This window comes from Drosophila navojoa, chromosome X, assembly GCF_054131105.1.
Source record: "Drosophila navojoa isolate 15081-1374.11 chromosome X, UAZ_NAV_1.0, whole genome shotgun sequence".
In the NCBI taxonomy this organism is placed as follows: Eukaryota; Metazoa; Arthropoda; class Insecta; order Diptera; family Drosophilidae; genus Drosophila; species Drosophila navojoa.
In genome coordinates, this window is record NC_142895.1 from 30,390,629 (window position 1) to 30,412,621 (window position 21,993).

The 21,993-nt window shown below is 38.5% G+C and overlaps 1 protein-coding gene and 1 long non-coding RNA gene across 5 annotated transcripts in view; one reads left to right on the top strand and one right to left on the bottom strand.

Annotated features, from left to right (window-relative positions):
• Positions 1-570: 570 nt before the first annotated feature.
• LOC108655417 (phospholipid-transporting ATPase ABCA3) lies at positions 571-9,498 on the bottom strand. Of its 4 annotated transcripts, XM_089264598.1 has the most exons (10): positions 8,927-9,042; positions 8,561-8,867; positions 8,332-8,475; positions 6,325-7,617; positions 3,868-4,682; positions 2,526-2,860; positions 2,136-2,459; positions 1,730-2,078; positions 915-1,655; positions 571-851 (listed from the first exon to the last, which is right to left on the bottom strand). In XM_089264598.1, exons 2-10 carry the CDS (start codon positions 8,816-8,818, stop codon positions 665-667), a joined length of 4,446 nt encoding a protein of 1,481 aa, XP_089120724.1. In that variant the 5' UTR covers positions 8,819-8,867; positions 8,927-9,042; the 3' UTR covers positions 571-664. The 4 variants fall into 4 exon arrangements, with proteins under 4 accessions (XP_089120724.1, XP_017962617.1, XP_089120725.1 ...); XM_018107128.3 differs by having other exon boundaries at positions 8,561-9,498; XM_089264599.1 differs by lacking the exon at positions 8,927-9,042 and having other exon boundaries at positions 572-851; positions 8,557-8,647.
• Positions 9,499-15,635: 6,137 nt separating this feature from the next.
• LOC149090816 (uncharacterized) overlaps positions 15,636-21,993 on the top strand; it is a 37,212-nt gene continuing 30,854 nt past the window's right edge. Inside the window, exon 1 of the long non-coding RNA XR_016197462.1 lies at positions 15,636-15,967. This is a non-coding gene — a long non-coding RNA (uncharacterized LOC149090816). The remainder of the gene's footprint in view (positions 15,968-21,993) is intronic.

Genomic DNA, 21,993 nt, shown 5'->3' on the forward strand with positions numbered 1-21,993 from the left:
TGAAGAGCTTGATGTTTACTATTGTGATGTTACAGCGAATTTGAGGGTACGCCGCGCTAGCTAGCAAAATTGTTAAATTACAAAATCATCTAAATGTATGTTGAAAATTAATGTAAATTACTAGTGTAAATTGAATTTTTTTTAAAATTACATCACATATTCGTTACGATGATTGTACAAATACTTCAAAAGAATTTATGTATTGAATAAAAATATAATATACAAAATAAATAATTGTTTTGCACAATTCATCGACTGCATTTATTTTTTTATATTTTAGAGTACAGAATTATTGAGTAACGGCTGCTGTAACAAGGGATGCCACTAAAGCAAGGAGCTTTAGTCAGCTAACAAATACGTGGCAGCTAAGGTCTATAGTGGGTCTATCGATAGACAGTTATTTAACATTTGCATAACTGTAAACGTAACATGGACGTGAATGAAATTGACAGCTTTTTCGTGATTTTAAAATTACATTTTGTGTTTTCTTTGCCACAAATACCTGGTTTCAGCTTTTGATACTTCGGTATTATTGAAATCGGAGGATCATTTGAACTTAATTTGATAAAACGCTAAAGAATAGTATTAGAAGGAAAACTGCATGATTTACTTGAAAGGGCAAGACGGAGTTGCCGTCTCTAAAAACTAAAACTCATGAATTGTGTTATTTCATATCCCTAAAGATTGTAGTGTCAAATAGGTGGGAGTGCATGCCCCCAATAATATTTCGGGTTATATAGAAATCCTCAATATTCAATTCGAACGCATCCTTGCGTATGATCTGGAATATTTCTGCAAAACTAATCGAATTACGAGGTATATAGTAGACCATAGCATTATCGTGCTGCTGCCTGTAGGTTAACAGGAATATAGTTAGTTAAGTGTATATAAGTAATGTGCTTCCAAGTACTTACTGTAGAATTGCCTCAGGAAATTTCATTTGAACGAAAAGAATCAATTTGTTGTGCGGCGAAACGGGAAACTTGTTGATACGATCCCAGGTGCTTCTTGCCGTGCTAATGTCGGCATTAGCCTTACGCTTGAAGCGCACCTCCAGCTCATAGCCGCGTCGATAGCGCTCTCTCTGTGAGCCAATCGTCCATAACTTGCCATCATATAGAATCGGAGCGCGCTGGCACAATCGCTCACAGTCTAAAGCCGACAGATTCGAGTACAGGAAACTGCAACCACGACTTTGCATATAGGAAGTCAGACTGAACAGGGTACGCTTGCCATTTGGATCGATGCCGCCAGGTGGTCCATCTACGCAAACTAACATCGGATCGCCCAATATAGCTAGAGCGAATCCAATGCGCCTTATTTGCCCGGTGGTGCAAAGCTTGAGCAGCTGGTGGTAACAGCTTTGGAAGCCCAGCAAATGTGACAATCCCTCGCATATTGGAGTGGCAAGCTTTTTGGACACCCCGTGCATCATCGACTGAATGATCAACAGTTGGTATGGTGTAAAGTCTCTCGGCAGAGATTCATGCTGAGAGCAATAGCCCAACAAAGGATAGCACTTGGAGCGTTCCTTCTGTGTGCTGTAGCCCCCAATCCACATCCGTCCATACGATGATTGTATGTCACCAATAATCATTTTGGCAATTGTCGTCTTGCCGCAATTGTTGTATCCCATTAGACCAATGCATTCGGCACTGCGAAATACATTATGTTCCGATTAGAGGCCGATTACGGAGCATTGGCATAAGAATATCTGTGCGAAACTTACTGGGGTATAATGAGGTCAAAACGTATTATAACAATTTTTTTGCCATAGCTCTTGCCTATGCCCTGAAAGATGGCAGCATAGTTTGATCGTTCATTGTCTTTTAGATTCTCTACGAGATTCCGTTCGGCAAGAACCGATTCGTCCACTCTAAGGGGAGCCTGACGATCTATGCGCGACTCGCTCGGATTCTGCTTCCGCTTACTTGTCATCGGTACTGTCTGGCATTTGCATCTCATAAGAGTATAGTATTCTATCACAAGAAAAATAACTAGCGGCACGACAACGGCGACTACCATCATTATAACATCAACGACCACACCAAAATCACCACTCCAGTAATTGTACGCGGCTGTGGATCAGGAGATGTCAATTGAGTGAGTATGAACGAGAGATGGAGGTACTCAACTGCAACAGTTTGGTAATATATTGCACTTTTCAACCACCGTCGATAGGAAGTTGATATTAGAGTCTCTGCAGAGCCAATCATACTCGTACAGGAAAACCAATTTGAAAATCACCTCAGCGAACGTGTATTGGGGAAGCAGTTGGAAAACACCGTTCATATCGACAAGATAGTCGCTGACAGTTATAACGAACATGATGATACCCAGTGCATTAAAGCTTGATATTGCAATAAATGCACTGTTCGGATGGATGGGCAAGACGCCGAGCAGGTAGGATAATGTGACCACAGAGAAACCGTTGAAGACGTGTGCGACAAAAATCCAGCCTGTGGAAGCAAGGATATTTCAATAACTAAATAAGGATCCATCGTTCGTTTAAGCACAATACTGACAATATAAATGCACATCGTGTCGAGGATTAATGTAGAACGATACTACCACTACTATCATCAGAGTTAGCAATACAACCCGTATGAAATCGAAGACAAACATGCAAAAGCTATAGACGGTTAGACCCATTCCGGTGAGATACTGCTGCTTCTTGAAATGATGGTCCATTATGCTAGAAATTGCAACGCTCATCCACAGGTTGCTAAATATAAACGAGAAATTTATGGCCATCATCGTGCCCAAAGAAAACGGCGTCTGTGGCAACGCGTTCACATTGGCCTGGAATGGCAGCGGTTCCAGTGTCACATCGATTGAAGCCTCGTCGTTGAAAAAGCGTCTACAGTGAGGAAAAACATAATTAAATTCTTCATACATAAGTTCCCACTAAAATGAGACTGTTAATTCAGTGCTTCCTATATAGCGATACTATTTATAAGAAAATGGATTCGTGAAAAGTGTGTAACAGGCAGAAGGAAGCATCGCAGACCCCATAAACTATATATTCTCGATCAGGGTGATGAGTTGATTTGATATAGCCCTGTCCCTCTGATCGTTGTACGTCCGTCTGTATAAACGCCTTGATGTCAGAAGATATGACAGCTAGAGACGGAAATTTTGCATGTATAATCGTGTATATCTTACGCAGTAGGAGTTTATGATATTAATTCATCTGATTTATTTTTTATCGGCAATAATCGACTAATTTATTTCGTTTTTTTAGTGTAATTTGAACACTTTTCGATCTGCAGAGAATACGAAGACTTTGTAATTTACAGATTTTGGATACGATTTCTCCTTGCACCCAGTTTGTAAAAAACGTATTCTAAGCAGTAGAGACTTGTGCTTTGAAATATATATTATGATCACGTTTTACAAGAAATATTATTCAACAATTAAATTCTCATACTATCAGCCCAAGCGCAATCGGTGCTTACCGCGCAGTTAGAGTGCGTTGCTATGTATGTGTATGTATGTATGTGTACATAAAAGTAGTGCAGACTGATTAGAATATCAGCTTGGAGGGTTTAGGGTATCTCCTAGTCGAGCAGTCTCGACTAGAGCACTTTTGATTGTTTTACTACTGCAGATTATATTATCTGTGTTATCAAGCCACACCATTAACTATCTAGTCGACGAGGAGGTACCCTAAGTTCTCGTCGAGTATGTGAGCTAAAGGGCTAAAGAATGTAAAGAGCTTATCTGTAGATCTGTATACTTTTGAAGTCTCACTATTGTGACCCTCAATAGATCATGATGATGCCTTAGATATTGTTTGTACACTTTATTTATATTCTTCCCTATCTATTCCTAATGAGAAGTACGAGCAACAAATGAGGGACTTACCGTGCAACAACATTGTGAACCAAATTGAGGCCATACGGTACGGCATGAAGTGGTATATTGTTATACCAGACGGTAATTATGTCCGTATCAAGCGAAGCACCGAATATGTAGCGATAGTTAACGACCCGATTAAAGTCGGTTTGCAATAATAAGTGGAAGTCCGAATTGACCATTGTCTTTAATATTTTAACATGACCATCATACCAGAAGAGTAATTCTATAAAGAACTCTTGCATTTCAAGTACATCCAGACTATTTGACATCATTTCCACAAATGCATCAATATTGCGTATCTGAGTTAGATTATAGGACATAGGTACCAGCTGATAGTCCTTCCCAAAAAAAATCAATGAGGAGAAGGTGCATATGGCGGCTATCAATATAGCGAAGGCGTGGATGATTTTCATGGGAATTTGGCGCTTATTAAGTATCAAGCGCGTTTGAAGTAAGGCCAGCATACGCATTTTGGTAAGCTTTCCTCCTTTGGCACGTCCAACATTGTCCGAGTCTTCGAAGACCACTTTCAAGTCGTCTAGCAACATCGCTGGTTCTCCGCTCAAATCTCCATCTTCGGATCCAAACCGGAAGAATATCTCATCCAATGACGTGTCACGTATGCGAAAACTGATTATGTCAAGATTTACCATTTCGTCCTCCAGGTCATCGAACAGGTTGGGATATTTATCCTCGTACTTGGTCTCAAGCACATATGTAATTTTGTTCCCAATATCGCTTTCCACTGTCAGATTCGGTAGATATTTGCTTAACAGATTTTGCAGCTCTGATAAATCAAAATCTTTACCTTTAATACAGGTCTACGAGATTGAAAAAAATAATGCAATTATTACTGAAGTACATAAAAACAAATAAGAACGTTGCAGTCGGGCGTTACCGACTCTCATTTTGTCCAGTTTTGAGAACGCGCTAACGGTACCATAACTGCATAATTCGAAAAATAAAAGATATTTTTCGATATGCCACTCCCCTTAAGAGGCGTAAAAGTTATTTTTGGGTCAGCGACGGAGGAGGTTACTAGTAAATAGTAAGTAGTAACTAGTTATATTTTATGAGATATAAACTTTTTCGGTTTGCCGTCGAAGCCTTTTGGTCTTGGGTGGTCAGCCGAAGCATATATATGAAATTTGAGGTCTCTAGCATCAATAGCGTCCAAAAAATTGAATGGAAACAAGTAGAAAAGCTGTAGTTGAGACTGTTCGACTACGAGATCCCCTGCACTCTTCGAGCAAATGATATTTCAATAATAATTCGCACACACACACGCACATACACAGGCGACTGCGATTGGGTTGCGCTGCAGTGTGGGCAATATTATAAGAATTTGTTTGTTGAATAATTTGATTTCTAGACGTACAATCTTAATGAAACTTTCAGAACGTTATCACAATATTCTGAAACAGAAGTCTCTAGTATTTGAAATATGATGGGAAAACAGGGTATAATGGTTTTGTGAAGGAAGGAATCATCATTCTTGATCAGGGTGACGAGCTAAGTCGATATAGCCCTGTACGTCTGTCCGTGCGTCCGTCCGTCCGTATGAACGCCTAGATCTCAAAAGTTATTTGAGATTTGGCATACATATACTCGTGTATACCATACGCAGTACAAGCTTATCATATTTTTTCGATAACTCATCCGATAACTTTTTATCGAGAATAATCGAAAAATTGATTATTTTTCAGCCTAATTTGAACACTTTTAGACCTGGCTTCAGATGCATATACAAATAAGGAATACAAAAATTTTGTAATGGATACCACGTCTCCTTCGTGACAAATATTTAAAGTACTAAAGAATGCAGCCCAAGTGCAGTTGCTGCTTACTACGCAGTTAGCAAAGCGCGTGCTGATACGTACGTGTGTGCAGAATGATTAGAATATCGGATTGAAGGGTTCAGGATGTCTCTCGGACGAGCAGTCTCGACTAGAACCTTCTTAATTAATCTTCATATAATCATAACATTAGCTTACGTGTAAAATTTCAGCGTTTTAGCTATAAACCTCTTGGAGATACAGTTTTATCCGAGTGGGAGGTTCGGGAAAATTTTAACAATTTATAAATCGGAGATATACACGAGTATGTGTTCCATATTTCAAATCTGTAGCTTCAATAGCGCCTAAATAAACTGTGATTATACGCACAGACGGACTGACATTGCACAGAACCAATATACTCATTTCACTTTTGTGAATGAGTATTATTACAGTTACGTTTTGAGTGCAACTACGCCTGTTGGTAGTGGAACGGACTAAGAACTTCTGATGAGTTGATAGATAGTTGATCTATAGATTAGAGACAAAACACTGAAATAAATAAATGTCTTTAGTACACAACATTTTGTTACCCTTTCGTGTTCAGAGCTATAGGGGAAAGTAAGAACGTAAGTGAACCTAGTAGTCCTCGCAATATGATACAAGTGTTATAAGTACATTTCCTTACCAGACGAAAACCATGTCCGTACATATTACGTAGAAATGGTTTGCTTCCCGTGCACTTGAGCTCCCCATTAGACATGATAGCCAGACGATCGGCCAGGTGGCTGGCCAGCGCTGTTGAGTTGGACACCAAGAGGATGGTGCGTTTGAATTTTTCTTCGTTGATGAGATTGCAGATGAGATTTTGTGTGATCAGATCGAGATCAGAATGAATATCGTCGATGAGAATGATGGGACTGCCACCGGCAAAGGCGCAACAAATATTGAGTAGACTTCGCTCCTTCGCGGTCAGGTTTTTTATCTTAGTATGCCTCACGTTGGTCAACTGTAGCATCTGAGTATATAGATCAATCTCTTCGGAGGAATCACTCCACGAGATGCCTTTAACCATGCATATGAAACGAATCTGGTCGTTGACAGTTAGGTCCGGTGAAAGTAGATCGTCGTTCAGTGCCAGACCAAGTTGCAAAGACGCATCATGCCGTTCGGTTTGTATATTAAAGTCGGATACCATGACAACGCCACGTGTCGGCTCCACCAAGCCGGCAAGTATCTTGAGCAGCGTCGTCTTGCCACACCCATTGTGGCCCATCAGTACGGTAACCTCGTTCTCGTAAATATTCCATGTGAATGAGTTGAGGGCACCGCGAGTGTTGTTTGCATATCGTTTGCACAGTTTTTTTATTTTGATCTTAAAGCGTCGATGCGACGGCTCTACCTCATAGATTTTGGTTGCCTTCACTCCAACCGGCTGTGGGCCCTGCGGCAGGAAGCTATCCTCACGGTCCTGGTAAGTAAAGTCGCCGCTATGGGTGGGCGCAGATACTTGCTTGCGCCGCCTGCCGGCCGTTTCGCCCGTGTGCCATACATCCATATAGATGCTGATGGCGGAATATAGAACTGTGGTTATCATAAATATATATATGCCCTGATAAACCCTGATGCGCTCGGGCACATGGCTCAATGCATAGCCCTGATCCACCCACTGCTTTCCAGAGAACATCTCACGCTCCAGAAGGCTCTGGCAAATCAGAGCCAGTACAGTGTTGGGAAACGCACAGGATATATATGTAATTGTTGCAGCAATCTTCTCCCGGTTGTTGTATATCACAAAGAATGGCAAATAAGTGATTATCCAGAGTACGGTCACAACCCGCAGCGCCACTGCGCTGTTCTTGAAGAATGAGGCAATCAATAGACAGAAACTAGTTGCTGCTATATTATATGTGACGAGCACCAGTAATAAAATATACCATGGCGTTTGCTTGAATATGGTTTCCGTAGCATTCCAAGGCACCTTTTGTCATTCAATTACACAGTAGATGAGTATTTAGATTAGATTATGGATTGAGATCGATAAAACAGGCGTATGCTCACATTGTGAACTAATCAATATTTACCGATATTGAAGGCTACCTGCGATTATACTAGAAAAACTGTACTTTGCCACAGTGTGGAATCGGAAATGATCATATATACTAAATTTGATGCTTCTCGTACGATCTTCAAGCTAAGTTTAACAAACAAAGCAAAATAAATAAGAAAGCTCTAGACGAGACTGCTGGACTACGAGATCCCCTGAACCCTTTGAGCAACTTTGAGTAACTTATATTACAATAATTATTCGTACATGCACACAAACACGCACTGGGTTCAATGTTCAATAACTTTTCTTTCATGAAACTTTCAGGTCGTAATTATAGCATTGAAATGCGTGCATTTGCCAGAGCAGTAGTATTTGAATTTTACAAATTTAAGGGTGAGGGTGGATATAGAGGTTGGGGGTAAGTTTTAACAAAAATTGAAATTTTATAAAGTACATATAAATCTATATTTATAATTTGGCGAATCTAGCCCTTAATATGCAGCAGATATAAATTTATTTCTGACCTTCGATCTTGTTTTTAATCGATAACAAAATAACGGGACAAATTCTCGATTTTTGAAGAAAAGCTCGAATAGATACATTTAACAAAACCGATTTCCCATTTTTATTGTGGGATCTACGTACCTTAACGACGCCCATTATAAGAATTGAGGTGATCAGCATATAGACGAGTCCTTTGCAGAACCAGCATACAAAGTGAATGACGTTGCCAATGTTCATATTAATAAGGAAGAGACGTATCTGACGCTGTTTCTCTTGAACGACTTGCTGTATAGATAGTTGTATGAAAATTAGTGTTATTATAAGTATGTGCAGGGGTATTGTTATCAAGCTATGCGAAATCGGTACATACGCAGACAAGGACTTGTGACGGAAACATAAAGCCGAAAATAAGTAGAATGGGTATTGAGTGATTTATGCGACTCATTTGTGGGTCAATGATACGCCCATTCACCGGAAAGCGTCGCAACACAATCTTTGGGATATTCGATCTGCTCATGATCAGTAAATACGTTTCGGTTATGGCCATTTGGATGAAGGCGAAGCCTTCGCGGACATAAGCGCAGTGGCCATCTATGCTGTCGTCGTTCAAGCGTCGCATTATAGACATTTTGGGATCGTCGTGATGGATTGTCTTCCAGTTATCGCCAATGTAGGTGCTTTTAAACATGCGCAGTTCACTGGGATACAAAATTGAATAGTTGATGTGTGGCGGTACCTGCTCGTCTTTGTCCAGGAAGTCGCCAATGAATATATATTTCTTCTCAAATTGACCTTGATCAAAGCAAATGCCCGCGAACAGAAACTCGTTCTGCAAAGCTGCCTTCATTTCGGAGCACTCGGTATAACTGCGCAGCTCGATCAATTTCAGTTTGTGCAAGGAGAGCTCCATAATCTTCGCAAATATGTTGTAATCGTCAGGCGCCCAGCCCAGCACCAGCATCGGAGTGAAGACATTGTGGCTCCTATTATGCTGGAGGGTAATCTGTTGGCGAATCGTTAGCGTCTCCATTAAATCGGACCAGCTCTGGGCTAGATCAATTGGGTCGTAGAAACTGTTGAAGCGCTCAGACATGTTAGAGGTTAACCGCATGATGACCGCAATGCAGCATAGCGCGAAGGGGGCGAATACAACCCAGATTAGCTCCATTGGCCGATTCCACTGAATCCTATGCAGTCGCCACGACAACAACAAAAATTTGTCTATATAGTGACGGATGCTCATGTTGATAGTTTTTGGGTTACAAATGTCTCGACCTTCTCTATGGAAGTGTGCTCAAAATATGGGTGATACGACGTAGAAAGAAATATAATAATAATATGATAGAATAGTCAGAGAGATGTTTGAGTGATCCGATAATACACGAAATCTTTTATAATTTATATATAACACTATGTTAAACATGCTGCCTTTGATTAATTGTCAACAGACGTCTATGGTAACAAAACTTGGGAGCTTATGCTTAAAAATGTTGTCTTTTTCAGGATTTTGAAACCTCGAAGGCGCTCAGCTCAGCTATATATTAATGTTTGAGGTCTCTAACTCGAATACATTACGAAATATAAGCGTTTGCGGCTTACCGAATTTCAAGGATCTGCCATTAATAGTGCTCAATGAATTGTATGAATCACTATATAGCCAGATCAGATTTGAATCTTCATACGGCTGTATCTCTAGTGTTCAATTTGGGCTTTCTTGCTCTCCACCAACGCAACGCTGTCAATCCAAGAAAAAGCGATATGGCTTTTTATTTTGGATCAACTTTCTATCACTTGAACTAAAATGATGATGATAGCTCAAAGTCTGCGGTGGCAAATAGACGCTAGAAGATGGCATTATTACTCACATACAATTCGATTGGGGAAGTCAGTTTAAAACAATAAGTAAAAAGGCTCAAGTTGTGACTGCTCGACTAGCAAATGCGCTGACCCCTCCAATCTGATATTCTAATCATTCTGTACTTTTTTTATGCATATACATACAATATGTACATACAATCACATGCATCCTCACGCACGTGTAAAAACGCGCTCTGCTAAATGCGCAGTTAGGAGCGACTGCGCCTGGGCTATGCTGCAGTGTTGGCAATATTATGAAAATTCATTAGTTGAATAATTTAATTTCTAGACGTTCAATCTTAATGAAATAATCAGAGCGTAATCAAAATGTTCCAAAGCATGTACATTTGAAATACGTTTTTAACAAAGTAGCGTGGTATCCAAAATCTGTAAATTACAAAATGTCTATATGCGTCATTTGTATATATACAGTAAATCTGAAGTTTCCAGGTCTAATAGTATTCAAATGAGGCTGAAAAGAAAAAAACAATTTTTGATTATTTTCGATAAAAAAGTTATCGGATGATTTATCGAAAAAATAAGATAAGCTTGTACTGCGTATGGCATACACGAGTATGCACGCCAAATTACAGCTCTTTAGCTTTTGCATCTTCTGAGATCGACGCACTTATGCAGACGGACGGACGGACAGGGCGATATCGACTCACCTTGACGTCCTGATTCTGGGGTCTGCGACTGCTTTTACATACCTTATTACAAATCCATTATACCCTGATTTCTCATTTCCATGTGTTCAGGGTATAAACATGATGCATAAATTACATTCGCCTGGTAAAGTTGCTGGGTAGGTGAGCATGAGACAAATGATGTGGGTATCTCGTAGTCTGTTAGTTTTTTCTTTTGGGGAGCAGCTGAGCATTTATTTATCCTTTGACAACATTTTTATTGCGTTCTAAAGTCAACAAATGGCAATTGAGCTGAAGCCTTTTGGTCGCTGGTATAAATACTATTAAAAAGAACTGATATTTCAATAATTCTTCGCGTCTTTCTGTTTACACAAGAAACACAGGGTATAACAAGTAAGAAGTCTCTAGTCGAGGCTGCTCGACTAGGAGATACCCTGAGCCCCCCAAGCTGATATTCTAATCATTCTGCACTTCTTTTATGCACATTTACATACATACAAATGCATCCGCGCTCTGCTAACTGCGCAGTAAGCAGCGACTGCGCTTGGGCTGCGCTGCAGTGTGGGCAATAGTATGAGAATTTGTTTGGTGAATTATTTAATTTCTAGACGTACAATCTTAATGAAATTTTCAAAGCGTAATCATATGGTCAAAATGTGTGTACATTCCAAAGCACAAGTTTCTACCTAAAATACGTTTTTTATACCCTGAACCCATTGAAAATGGGAAATCAGGGTATAATGGTTTTTTCAGATTTACTGTGTATATATATATGATGAATACAAACATTTTGTAATCAATAGATTTTGGATACCACGCCCCCTTCGCCCCCAATTTGTAAAAAACGTATTTGAAGTACTAGAGACTTGACCATATAATTACGCCCTGAAAATTTCATTAAGATCGTATGTTTACAAAAGAAGTTATTCACCAAGTAAATTCTCATACTATTGCCCACACTTCAGCGCAGCCCAAGCGCAGTCGCTGCTTACTGCGCCGTTAGCAGAGCGCGGGCTTATGCATGCAGAATGGAGGGTTTAGGGTATCTCCTAGTCGAGCAGTCTCGACTAGAGTCTTCTTACTTGTTACAAATTGGGGTCGAAGGGGGCGCTTGGTATCCTAAATCTGTTGAATACAAAATATTTGTATTCATATGTATATACACAGTAAATCTGAAGTATCCACGTCTAATAGTATTCCAATGAGGCTCAAAAAACATAATCAAATTTTCGTTTATTCTCTCAGCTGTTTAGCTCTTATATCTTCTGAGATCTCGGCGTTCATACGGACAGACGGACGGATGGACGGACGGACAGACGGACAGGGCTATATCGACTCAGCTCGTCGTGCTGAACAAGAATATATATACTTTATGGGGTCTGCCACCTCCTTCTTCATATTTTTTCACAAAATCATTATACCCTGATATCCCATTTTCAATGGGTTCAGGGTATATCAAGTATGTTCCATTTCATTTTCACAAGACGTCGAATGCCGAATACACTACTTATTGCTGATTTAATTTTTTTTTGAGATTAAATAAAATATATTTGTATAATTTTATTATATACGGACAATAGAGATTCTGGTAAACATGTATGTGTATACATATACATACATATGTGTAAGTCTAAAATGAATTCGTAGGAGAAAATAAGGGCTTTACAATTTTATTGTTTAGGTATAGCAAATTCTTGTCAATATGGGTAACGTTGTTCGTTATTCTGACCCAAGATCAATTATGTCTAGTATCGCATTATTATACATATATACATATGTACATAGACAAATTCAGTTATCTACTATCGTGAATTTTCCTCAAGAAAACAGATGCATATCCGTCCTTCACATCATGTACAAGAATTCTGTAGGATATCTAAGGGTGCATGATATTTTCGTTTTCTATTTTTGGACTACATAGCCACCTCTTTTCACATTCAATTGCATTTATTGGCCAAAGAAAGATTTTATTACTTTACGCTTGGCAAATATTTGTGTCCAAATGATATCAACATACATATATACATATAAATATATACTGTATATAAATGTATATATGGACTTTGGCTTTGGTTAGACCTCGACATCAAAGATGGCAAATATACTCATACCGTATATGTATGTATGTAGTGTGGCTGAAGAGACGATATGAGTTGGTTCAAGCGCCATATGAGTAGCTTACAATTGAACAATTTTTGGTACGGTTTTCGGGTGGGCGGTGGAATGGCGGTGTGTCATTAACACAGCCGATAGGGATGACATTAATTCTAGTGAGAGTGAGAGTGAAAAGACCTCCACAACGTCCACTCTACTTGCCGCCTTGCCATGTGGCGATCTGTTTGATTGCATGACTGACTTTGGACTCGGTTCTCAGTTGTAACCAGGCCACTTTGATTTCTTGGCAAAGCTTTAGCTCAAATACAGCTGAAATACCTCTCTCCATTTCAATCTGCCTCTCGCTCTCGCTGTGTTGCTCGCTTTTTTTTTTTTTTTTTTTTTTTTTTTTGATTGTGCGTTCCACGAACTTTGGCAAATATTTTGGTCATAGCTGAGATTTGCGTGCCTTTCAATGGTTTTGTTTGTTATGCTGTCCACAAATGGTGACTGAAGTGTACCCGCGTCCCTCCCCCTGTCATTATATTTTTCTCTCTATCTTTCTCTATCTATCTCTTATTGTGTGTCTGACTGAATTCGGTCATGAATATGCAAACAATTTTTCCCATTGTATACCGTATAATGTCCGAGTATTTTTGGTTTACACATATTTGTCGCAAATAGACTACATTACATTACTGCGACAGTTATCTTCTGATATATGCATACAGATACCTCTGTACTAGCATACATACATATATATGTACTTCTACAAAAGCGTTGTAATAGATGCCCATTGTGCATGGCATTGACAGTAAGGGAATGAATTCATTCAAGGGGTCGCCTATGGATACCCTCTAGGCATGTGCGGCATTATTGAAAATTACAGTTTTTGCATAAAATATATTTTTTCGGTTAAGCGTCAATAATTATGTTTTACATTCCAAAGCAAAAGTCTCTATGCATGGGCTGCAATGCATTGCTATGTGGGCCTACTATGGAAATTTAATTATTTTGTGGATGGACATTCTTTCATGAAACTTTTGGATTGTGATTATATTATTTAAGTGTGTGCATTTGCCAAAGCATAAGAGTCTGGTATTTGAAATGCGCCTTTTAAGGGTGAAGGGATATTGGGGTAGGGGTATATTAAAAAAAAAATTAAACTCTATAAACTACTTAAAAACTGCATTTAAAATTAAGCGACTTTACCTCTAAAGGTGTAGGAGATATAATTAAATAACTTATTTTTGATAAGGAGCGATAACAAAACATCGGAAGTCGTTATAAAATTTGGAGAAAAATCGATATGCGCGTGACCAAAGAACAAAGTGTCAAATCTTGTATATTTGTATATGTATATCTTCTGAGGTCGACGCGTTCATACAGGCAGACAGGGCAAAATCGACTCAGTTTGTCGTCCTGATCAAGAATATATATACTTTATGGGGTCTGCCACCTCCTTCTGCCTGCTACATACTTTTTCACAAAACTATTATACCTTGATTTCCCATTTGCAATGGGTTCAGGGTATAATAACTATTGGTGTAATCCATCTAATTTTAAATACATACATATATAAACTAGTAAGAAAGCTCTAGCTTTCTCGAGACTGCTCGACTACGAGATCCCCTGAACCCTTCGAGTAACTCATATTTCATCATGATAATCATTATAATTCTTTGCTTCTTCCAGTTTACTTATGGAATACACACACTTACAGACACACATACGTACGCACGAATAAACATGCATGGGCTGCAGTCTGGGCTTACTATGGGAACTTAATTGTTTAATGACTTTTCTTGTGGATGTACTTTCTTTATGAAATTTTCGGATTATGAAAGCAGTTGATATGTATACAGTAGCCATAGCACAAGTCTCTAGTACTTGAAATACGCCTTTTACAAATGTGTGGGTGAGGGGGTGGTTATAGAGGTGTGGTTTGGAGACTCTTGCCTCAAAATTGTAGGATATATAATTTTATAACTGATTTTCGTTTTTAATCAATAAAATAACAAAATAACCGTGTGAGCGATCGGTTTTTTGTGACAATATCGATCGATATATGCGCGCTTATATACGGACATTCAAAAAAAAGTTGAAGTCTCTTGCTTTTATATCTGTTCAAACATACAGACACACAGACAGACGGACAGGGCTAAATCGACTCAGCTCGTCGCCCTGATCAATAATATATATGTATACTTTGTGGAGTCTGCCACGCCTCTTGCTGCTTGTTACATACATTTTAACATTTTAACCATTATACCCTGATTTCCCATTTTCAATGGGTTCAAGGTATAGAAACAGTAACTTCCATGCTTGTAAATACATGTTCCTAAGTGGAATTGAAATACTTTTAAATCTTATCAGCACGCTACGAATAGGCATATATAAATATATATGTATGTATGTACATAAATAAAAAATATTTTTAAGAAACAATTTGAATATGTTCAAACCTTATCAGCACGCTACGTATTCGCGTAGAATCCGGTTATAACGATGCTCAAGGGATCGTCTTATAAGTTTGTCTGGGGACCAAAATATATATGTATGTATATGTATATATTTATTTGCATTCGCGTAAGTATATGTAAATACATATATATATTACATATACATATGTTTATTGGAAGAGAGAAAATCTTATCTGTTAATTGCCGTGCATCTAGAGCATCTGGACATTATTCTAATGTTAGATACATACATATGTATGTACATGTATGTACATAAATATTATGCCTAACCGTAGGACAGTGCAGCAGCTGCATCACTTTTCGCTACTGCGCAGCAAAAAGGAAAAAAGAAAGAAATAAAATAACAACCAAACATAGACTGAACAGCTGCTTGCTTGGCATTGAAATCGTCACTGAGCGGCAGAGCAGGTTGGAGCGTAAGAAAAAGTGAGAATGAGAATTGCGGGCTGAACGGAGGGGAGGAGAATTGTTAGGGCAGGCTGTCTCAATGCGGCATTCGTGTTCCCAGCGCACGAGGAGCGCACGAAACGCGACTGGCCGAACACAGGCGCCGAAGATGACGCCGACCGGTTTTGGGGCCGCTGTCAGTCGGTGGCATTGTCTGGCGCTTCAGTGCGAAGCGAAGCATCAAAAGTGATAGGTGTCTAGCGGAATCTATATTCGTTTTTGGCTCGTTTATTTGGCGCATATTTTAACGTACGTTCCAAACTGCGGTGATTTCTAAAGCGGCTTAGAAATAAATTAAAAAAAAAAAAAAACAAATCACAGCAAAAAAAAACATAAATAAAAATAACAAAATAGAAAAAATATATTTTACTTGATTCTCGCTGGGATTCGTTTTGTTTAATCAAAGATTTTTGGTGCTTTTTTTCAACATTTTTTTTTTTTTTTTTTAAATTGTGTGACACTACATAATTTTCCAGTGCTATATATGTAGTTCCGTAAATAGAAAATCACAAATAATATAGAATACATATATATATATATATATATGTATATATATATATATATATTATTACTTCTGCTGCTGCTGCTGTTGTTGTTGCTGTTGTTGTGTGGGCTTAGTCTTGATAAATGGCTATATTTACATATTGTTCTTTTTATCCCCATTTGATTTGACTTTGAACTTGAGTATGTGTTAAATAAAAACAGTGATACACGAGAAACACTGACTGATCAGCATTGATATTAATAAATTGATTGTGATCTATTATATGTATATAAGTTTTGTTTAGTATTGTTTTTTTTTTGGCTTTCTTTTTTGTTTGTGCACAAGTTAATTAGCAATTCAGAAATTGCAATTTGTTGTTTTCATTGACTGGTTTCAAATTGCGCAAAAAAAGCAACAAAAGATCTGAAACAAGCGAAAAAATGGACAATAAGTTTTCATTTATACAAGTGTCGAAACAACTGCGAACTTTGCTGACGCATGCAAAAATTGCTTCGCTCGATCTGTAGTTTTTGTTTTTGTTTAATAACATATACACATATACATACATATGTATACATATATGTACATACATATATGTACATACATATGTATACATATGTATATGTATATGGAAAATAATTTGTTATGGACCGTGCGCTGATAACCTTCTGAGATCATTGTGTGAGCTTGGGCAAATTAAATTTGCTAAGAGAACAAAACTTGATTTCGGGTTTTTCTTGAGCGTTAGACATATTTACGCGGACATTAATTAACAAAGCCATGCTAAGAGCGAGCTAGATTTTTTTCTTTTTTTGTAATTTAGGCATAATATCAGCAAATTAAACATTTTAACTATTTTCCCAACGCATTTAAAACCGATTTATATTTTTTATATTTTTGATTACCTATTACAGTAAGTGGGATGCCAGAAAAGGTGCTTCGATCAGCTTAAGTAGCAGAAGTTAATACACAGCTCAACCGAGCTTAGATTGCCGGTTCGCTCTTGCTCACTATCTATCTGCTTGTCTATTTCCCGCTCTCGTTCTCCTTCTTTGTTTCCTTTGCCACTTTTCGTTTTAGTTTGCGATCAATGATGATAAACTGTTTATTGCTGTTGTGTCACTTCGCTCTCGAAACGGTAATTTGAACCGATTGCTTTGCTTGCGCCCCGAGTGGAGAAGCGCCTAGTTCGACGTACTTCAAACATTAAATAACAATAATAAACAACAGCAGTAAGTTAAAGCTGTTCGTTCCCCAAGTGTCTGTGCTTTGCCACATAAAATATAATATACAATAGAAACTGTATAGATGCAATAATAGTGCTTATAACAACAACAACAATCACAACAACAACAACAACAGTAAAGAGCACATCGAAAATTGTTGGCTCCAAAACACGCAACAGTCCGTCGGCCTATCGCGTCTGTCTTCATCGCGTGCTTCCCACCACTGATTCGACCCCTATCCTAGTCTACCCTATCCAAGTCTACACCCAGCGGCCACTAGTTCCGGCAGTATCCAGCTCCAGTTCCAGTTCCAGTTCCAGTTTGTAGCCCCAGCAGGACTCAAGCCTCGACTTCAAACAGTGCGCGCCGTGCGGTCGACTTTGCCTCAATAGACATACTTACTTCTAGCTATAGCAACATATTGCACATATACTTAATTTCTTGTATTTATATATATTATATATATATAAGTATATACATATGTGTAATTTTTTTCATTTTTGTTATATTTGTATGTATATATATGTGTGTTTTTGTTTTTTTATTTAACCGTCACCGCTGTGCATTGCTGTTCCCGCTGCCCTATCGTGCCCGTGCCTGTGCCCGTACTCGGACCCGTACATGTACCCGTCTCCGTTCTGCTGCTGCTTGCAACCGGAGAGTAGGTCAGGTCAGTGTGTATTACTTTATAAGCTATCGCTAGACCGCGACGGTATTATTCGTATTATTGTATTATATAAACCATAACTTATCATCGGGTCGACAACATTTGTTTTATTCTTTTACAGGGCTCAATTATCCTCCCGTCATTCGGGTTCACATTGTGGTGACCGGCGGGTTAACAGTTGAACAATTTACTTACTCAATGTAACATGTCTATCATGTCTATGAATCGGACACTTGTCATACCAACAAAGTCTATGCTTGAACTGCTGCAATTTAAAGTCACTCCTGCATTTCGGTCGCGATTTATTATGTGGGGGCAAGCAGAGTATGCCATTTCCAATAGGCTTTCTTAAAATTGTAACCTAGCTTCGATATATTGCTGAAATTCCTATCTAAATGTTACTGTTATAAAGCTTAAATGTTAAGAACAATTTCTAAAGCTTGCCAAAATCGACGAATTTCGACTATCTATCTATATTACATTACATATTACATAGCATGTAAATGAAATTCCTTGACAACTTAAATAGATCTTCTGCGAGGAAAATAATGCATTCAGATAACTACCTTTTCTTTCGTTGATTGAATATATAGATTTCATAACTTAAGCAAAACAAACAGTCCTTCAAAGCGTAGGTAGACTAGCCCATAACGCTAGCGAACCTGAAAGTGCTTTCGTTTTTTTTTTATAGTCATCTTACACTCAGGGTTTTGTTAGGACTCAAAGTTTTATACTCATTTACGAAAGTCAAATTAGTATATTGGTTTTGTACAATGTCCGTCTTGTCCGTCCGTCTGTCCATATGAATTAAATTTATTTTGGCGCTATTAACTTAAAATAGCTAGAAACATAAAATTTGGAAGTATGTGTATATCTATTTATAAGGTGTTAAAATTTTCCCGATCGGCCTGCTAGGCGCGCGGAAAATCGGAAAATGCACTTTACTATATACCAGAAATCATATTAATTGATGAACTAGAAACCTGAAATTTGGAATTTAGATCCGCGCGACCACCGAATATCATCAGCTATGGCAGATATATGCATCTACGCCTGTTGGGGGCGTGGTAAATCGGATAGATCTTACCAGCTATGGTGGATAAATCTACGCCTGTTGGGGACGTGATATGATATATTTTGATATATTTTAGACAGTATTGAAGCTACAGACCTCTAATTTGGTATATATAAAAAACAATTTAAACAACTATGGTATATATCTGTTCGTCCACAGAGGTCGTGGCAAGTCGCAAAAGTTGATCTCTCCTGCAGTTTAAGAGTTAGAGGCTTCAAATTCGGATAGTTGAGTTACTAATAACCTCCTCCTTAACAGTTCCATTCGCTGGCACTAGGTAAAATGCAATATACACCATTAAGCTCTATCAGTAGAGTTTGCTGACGGAGAAGGATGAGGTGGGGGAGCATCTTGTTTGCCAATCACGCCCACGCAAATAATTTGCAAGTTGCTTGGCAAAAAGTTGATCTTGTTTACAGGTTTTGTCAAAGGATGATGGCTTAGCAGGGGGAGGGGGGCATAATGAGCAAAAACTATTCGAAACTTTGTGACTCAAACAATTAACTCCGATTGAAAGTTGTACGCAAAAAGATAATTGTGGCTGATAATTTATTGTGGTGCTGTAGCAACGCCTCCAGACATTCATTTGACCATTGAGGTCGAATGGCGCCCCAATGGCTTGCCACGGTCTAGAAAAATTTCCCAAAGTGCTCCCGAAATATTAAATATAGGGATATATGAGAGAATGAAAGAGGGTGAAGGAAGGGGGCGGGGGGGGGGGGGGGGGGGAGACAGATACATGAATGAAAAAGTGAGCGAGTGAGAGTATTGGAGTGATACAGGTTATAAGAGTAGAAACAGGGTTGGTTGACTAAGGGGGGTTAGTTGAGATAAAGATAGGAATCACCAGAGCGCAACCAAAACAAAGGTACAAAGTAAACTTTTGGTTACTGCGACGACTGTCAAACCAAATGCACAAGGACGAATGGGGGCCATGGGCGGAGTGGCTAAGAAAGCAGGACAAAAAATTGTTGCTAGGCCAAGCTGCACGTTTGTTGTCCAGCGTGTGTTGTGCGCAAGCAGCAAACAGATGCTGATGCACGCATGCCACATACCCTACATCTCGTAGCTGAGCAAGCTTGAAATCAATTTTAAGGTTTTAGTTATGCCACAGACAGATTTGAGTATTTCAAAATTAAAAGTTAAGTAAGATCTACGAAACTTTTTCTGACCTTTTGAAAGCATAATACTAAATGTGTCAGACCTAAGTATAACTTGCAGCTTAAGTTTGCTACTCTGCTATTTCAACATAGCCCTGTTTGGCCTTATTACAGGGTATAACAAATGCTCCACATCTTTAACCAGACGCCTGTGTGGCGCATTTGCGTTGCGGTTTGTGAAAAAAGAGATACAACAAAGTGCAAGTAATACTCTAACAGATACATATTTGGCTAAAATGTAATTCTCATATTATACCCAAGACATAAACTCTGTTTATATTTCATGTGCTGATGCCAGTTATATATATTCTGTCGAACTCATTTACCTGTTATGCATATTACATATTTGGCAACCAAAGTGTACCTTCCCCTTCTCGTTAGGGTATCCTTGAAACGAAGCCGCAGCAAACAATGCGCTGCAATATTTTCAAGGTCTTCAAACTGCGCCAAAGCTAAATCACAAACCCACACCGCAGCCATAGAGAGTTGGCGCGACATTTTATGAGATAGAGAGTGAGAGAAAGAGAGAGAAATAGAGAGGGCTATGAAATAGGAGTAAATCTTGAGTCTTCTGTCTATTTGGGTCCGAATCTGTCGCTAGTAAATTTGCAGCTAAGCCGCATAGCTAAATCAAAGAAAAACTCAGCTAAATTAAATAATCAAATACAATTGTGAGCAAAAATCCTTCAGTCACACTAAGCTCACCTTTCCTCATCCTCAACACTACCCCCATCCCTCGAACACATTATTCGGTGACAAAGCTGACGATAAAAGCAAATTGGATTACGTGTAGATTGGTTAACCTCACAGCCAGCTCGCACACAGATAAGCAAATACACATACACAAACATACATATATCTGCTGAAGCGTATACATGTATGTAGTTTCACTTACATGTTTCGGTGTGTTCATGTGAGTCGAGTCGTCTAGTCGCCCATATATAGGGTTTGACACATTTGCTTTGACTGAGAAAGGTTATCAAGAAGCGGTCGCACATTCTCTAATCATTTCAGGTCTCAGTGAGCTAAGCGATTCGACTTCGATTCTGAAATCACATACAAATACTATCTGTTTCAGTTTAATTTCAATATGCATACCCTGTAAAAACTCCAGAGTCGTTTACTAGTGAGAGAAAACACACCTAAAATATTTCCATCTATTATCTATCTATATTATATTTATTTTATAATAGATATACATATCACCATTTCAAGAGAGAACTTTAGTCTTTTTATTTTGGGTTTGAGGAGTGCTCAAAAACTAAGCGCGAAATTCGGAGAAGGACAAGAACAAAAAGTAATCAGTATCGTATCTAGTCAAAATTATAAAAAATCTCACGCTTTCTATAAAAATAATATCATAATCATAAAAATTCCATAAAATTAATATCTGAAAATATCGTAATGAAAATGTATACTGTGAATAAGTTTCCTAGCGGCTCTTTCTCAAAGTGTACAGGGTATTCTGCTATTGCGTTGCCGGAGATCTGAATTTACATCTGCAAGTTGTTATATTTGACTTTAGTATTTCGCATTTCTAAGGTCGCTGACAGAGCAACCTTCGAAATTCGTTCATGTTTTTTAAATTGTAGGACAGTTTAATAATAAAAACGCGTCTCAATTGTGACAGGAAGTGAGATTATGTGGACTAATGAATGACAAT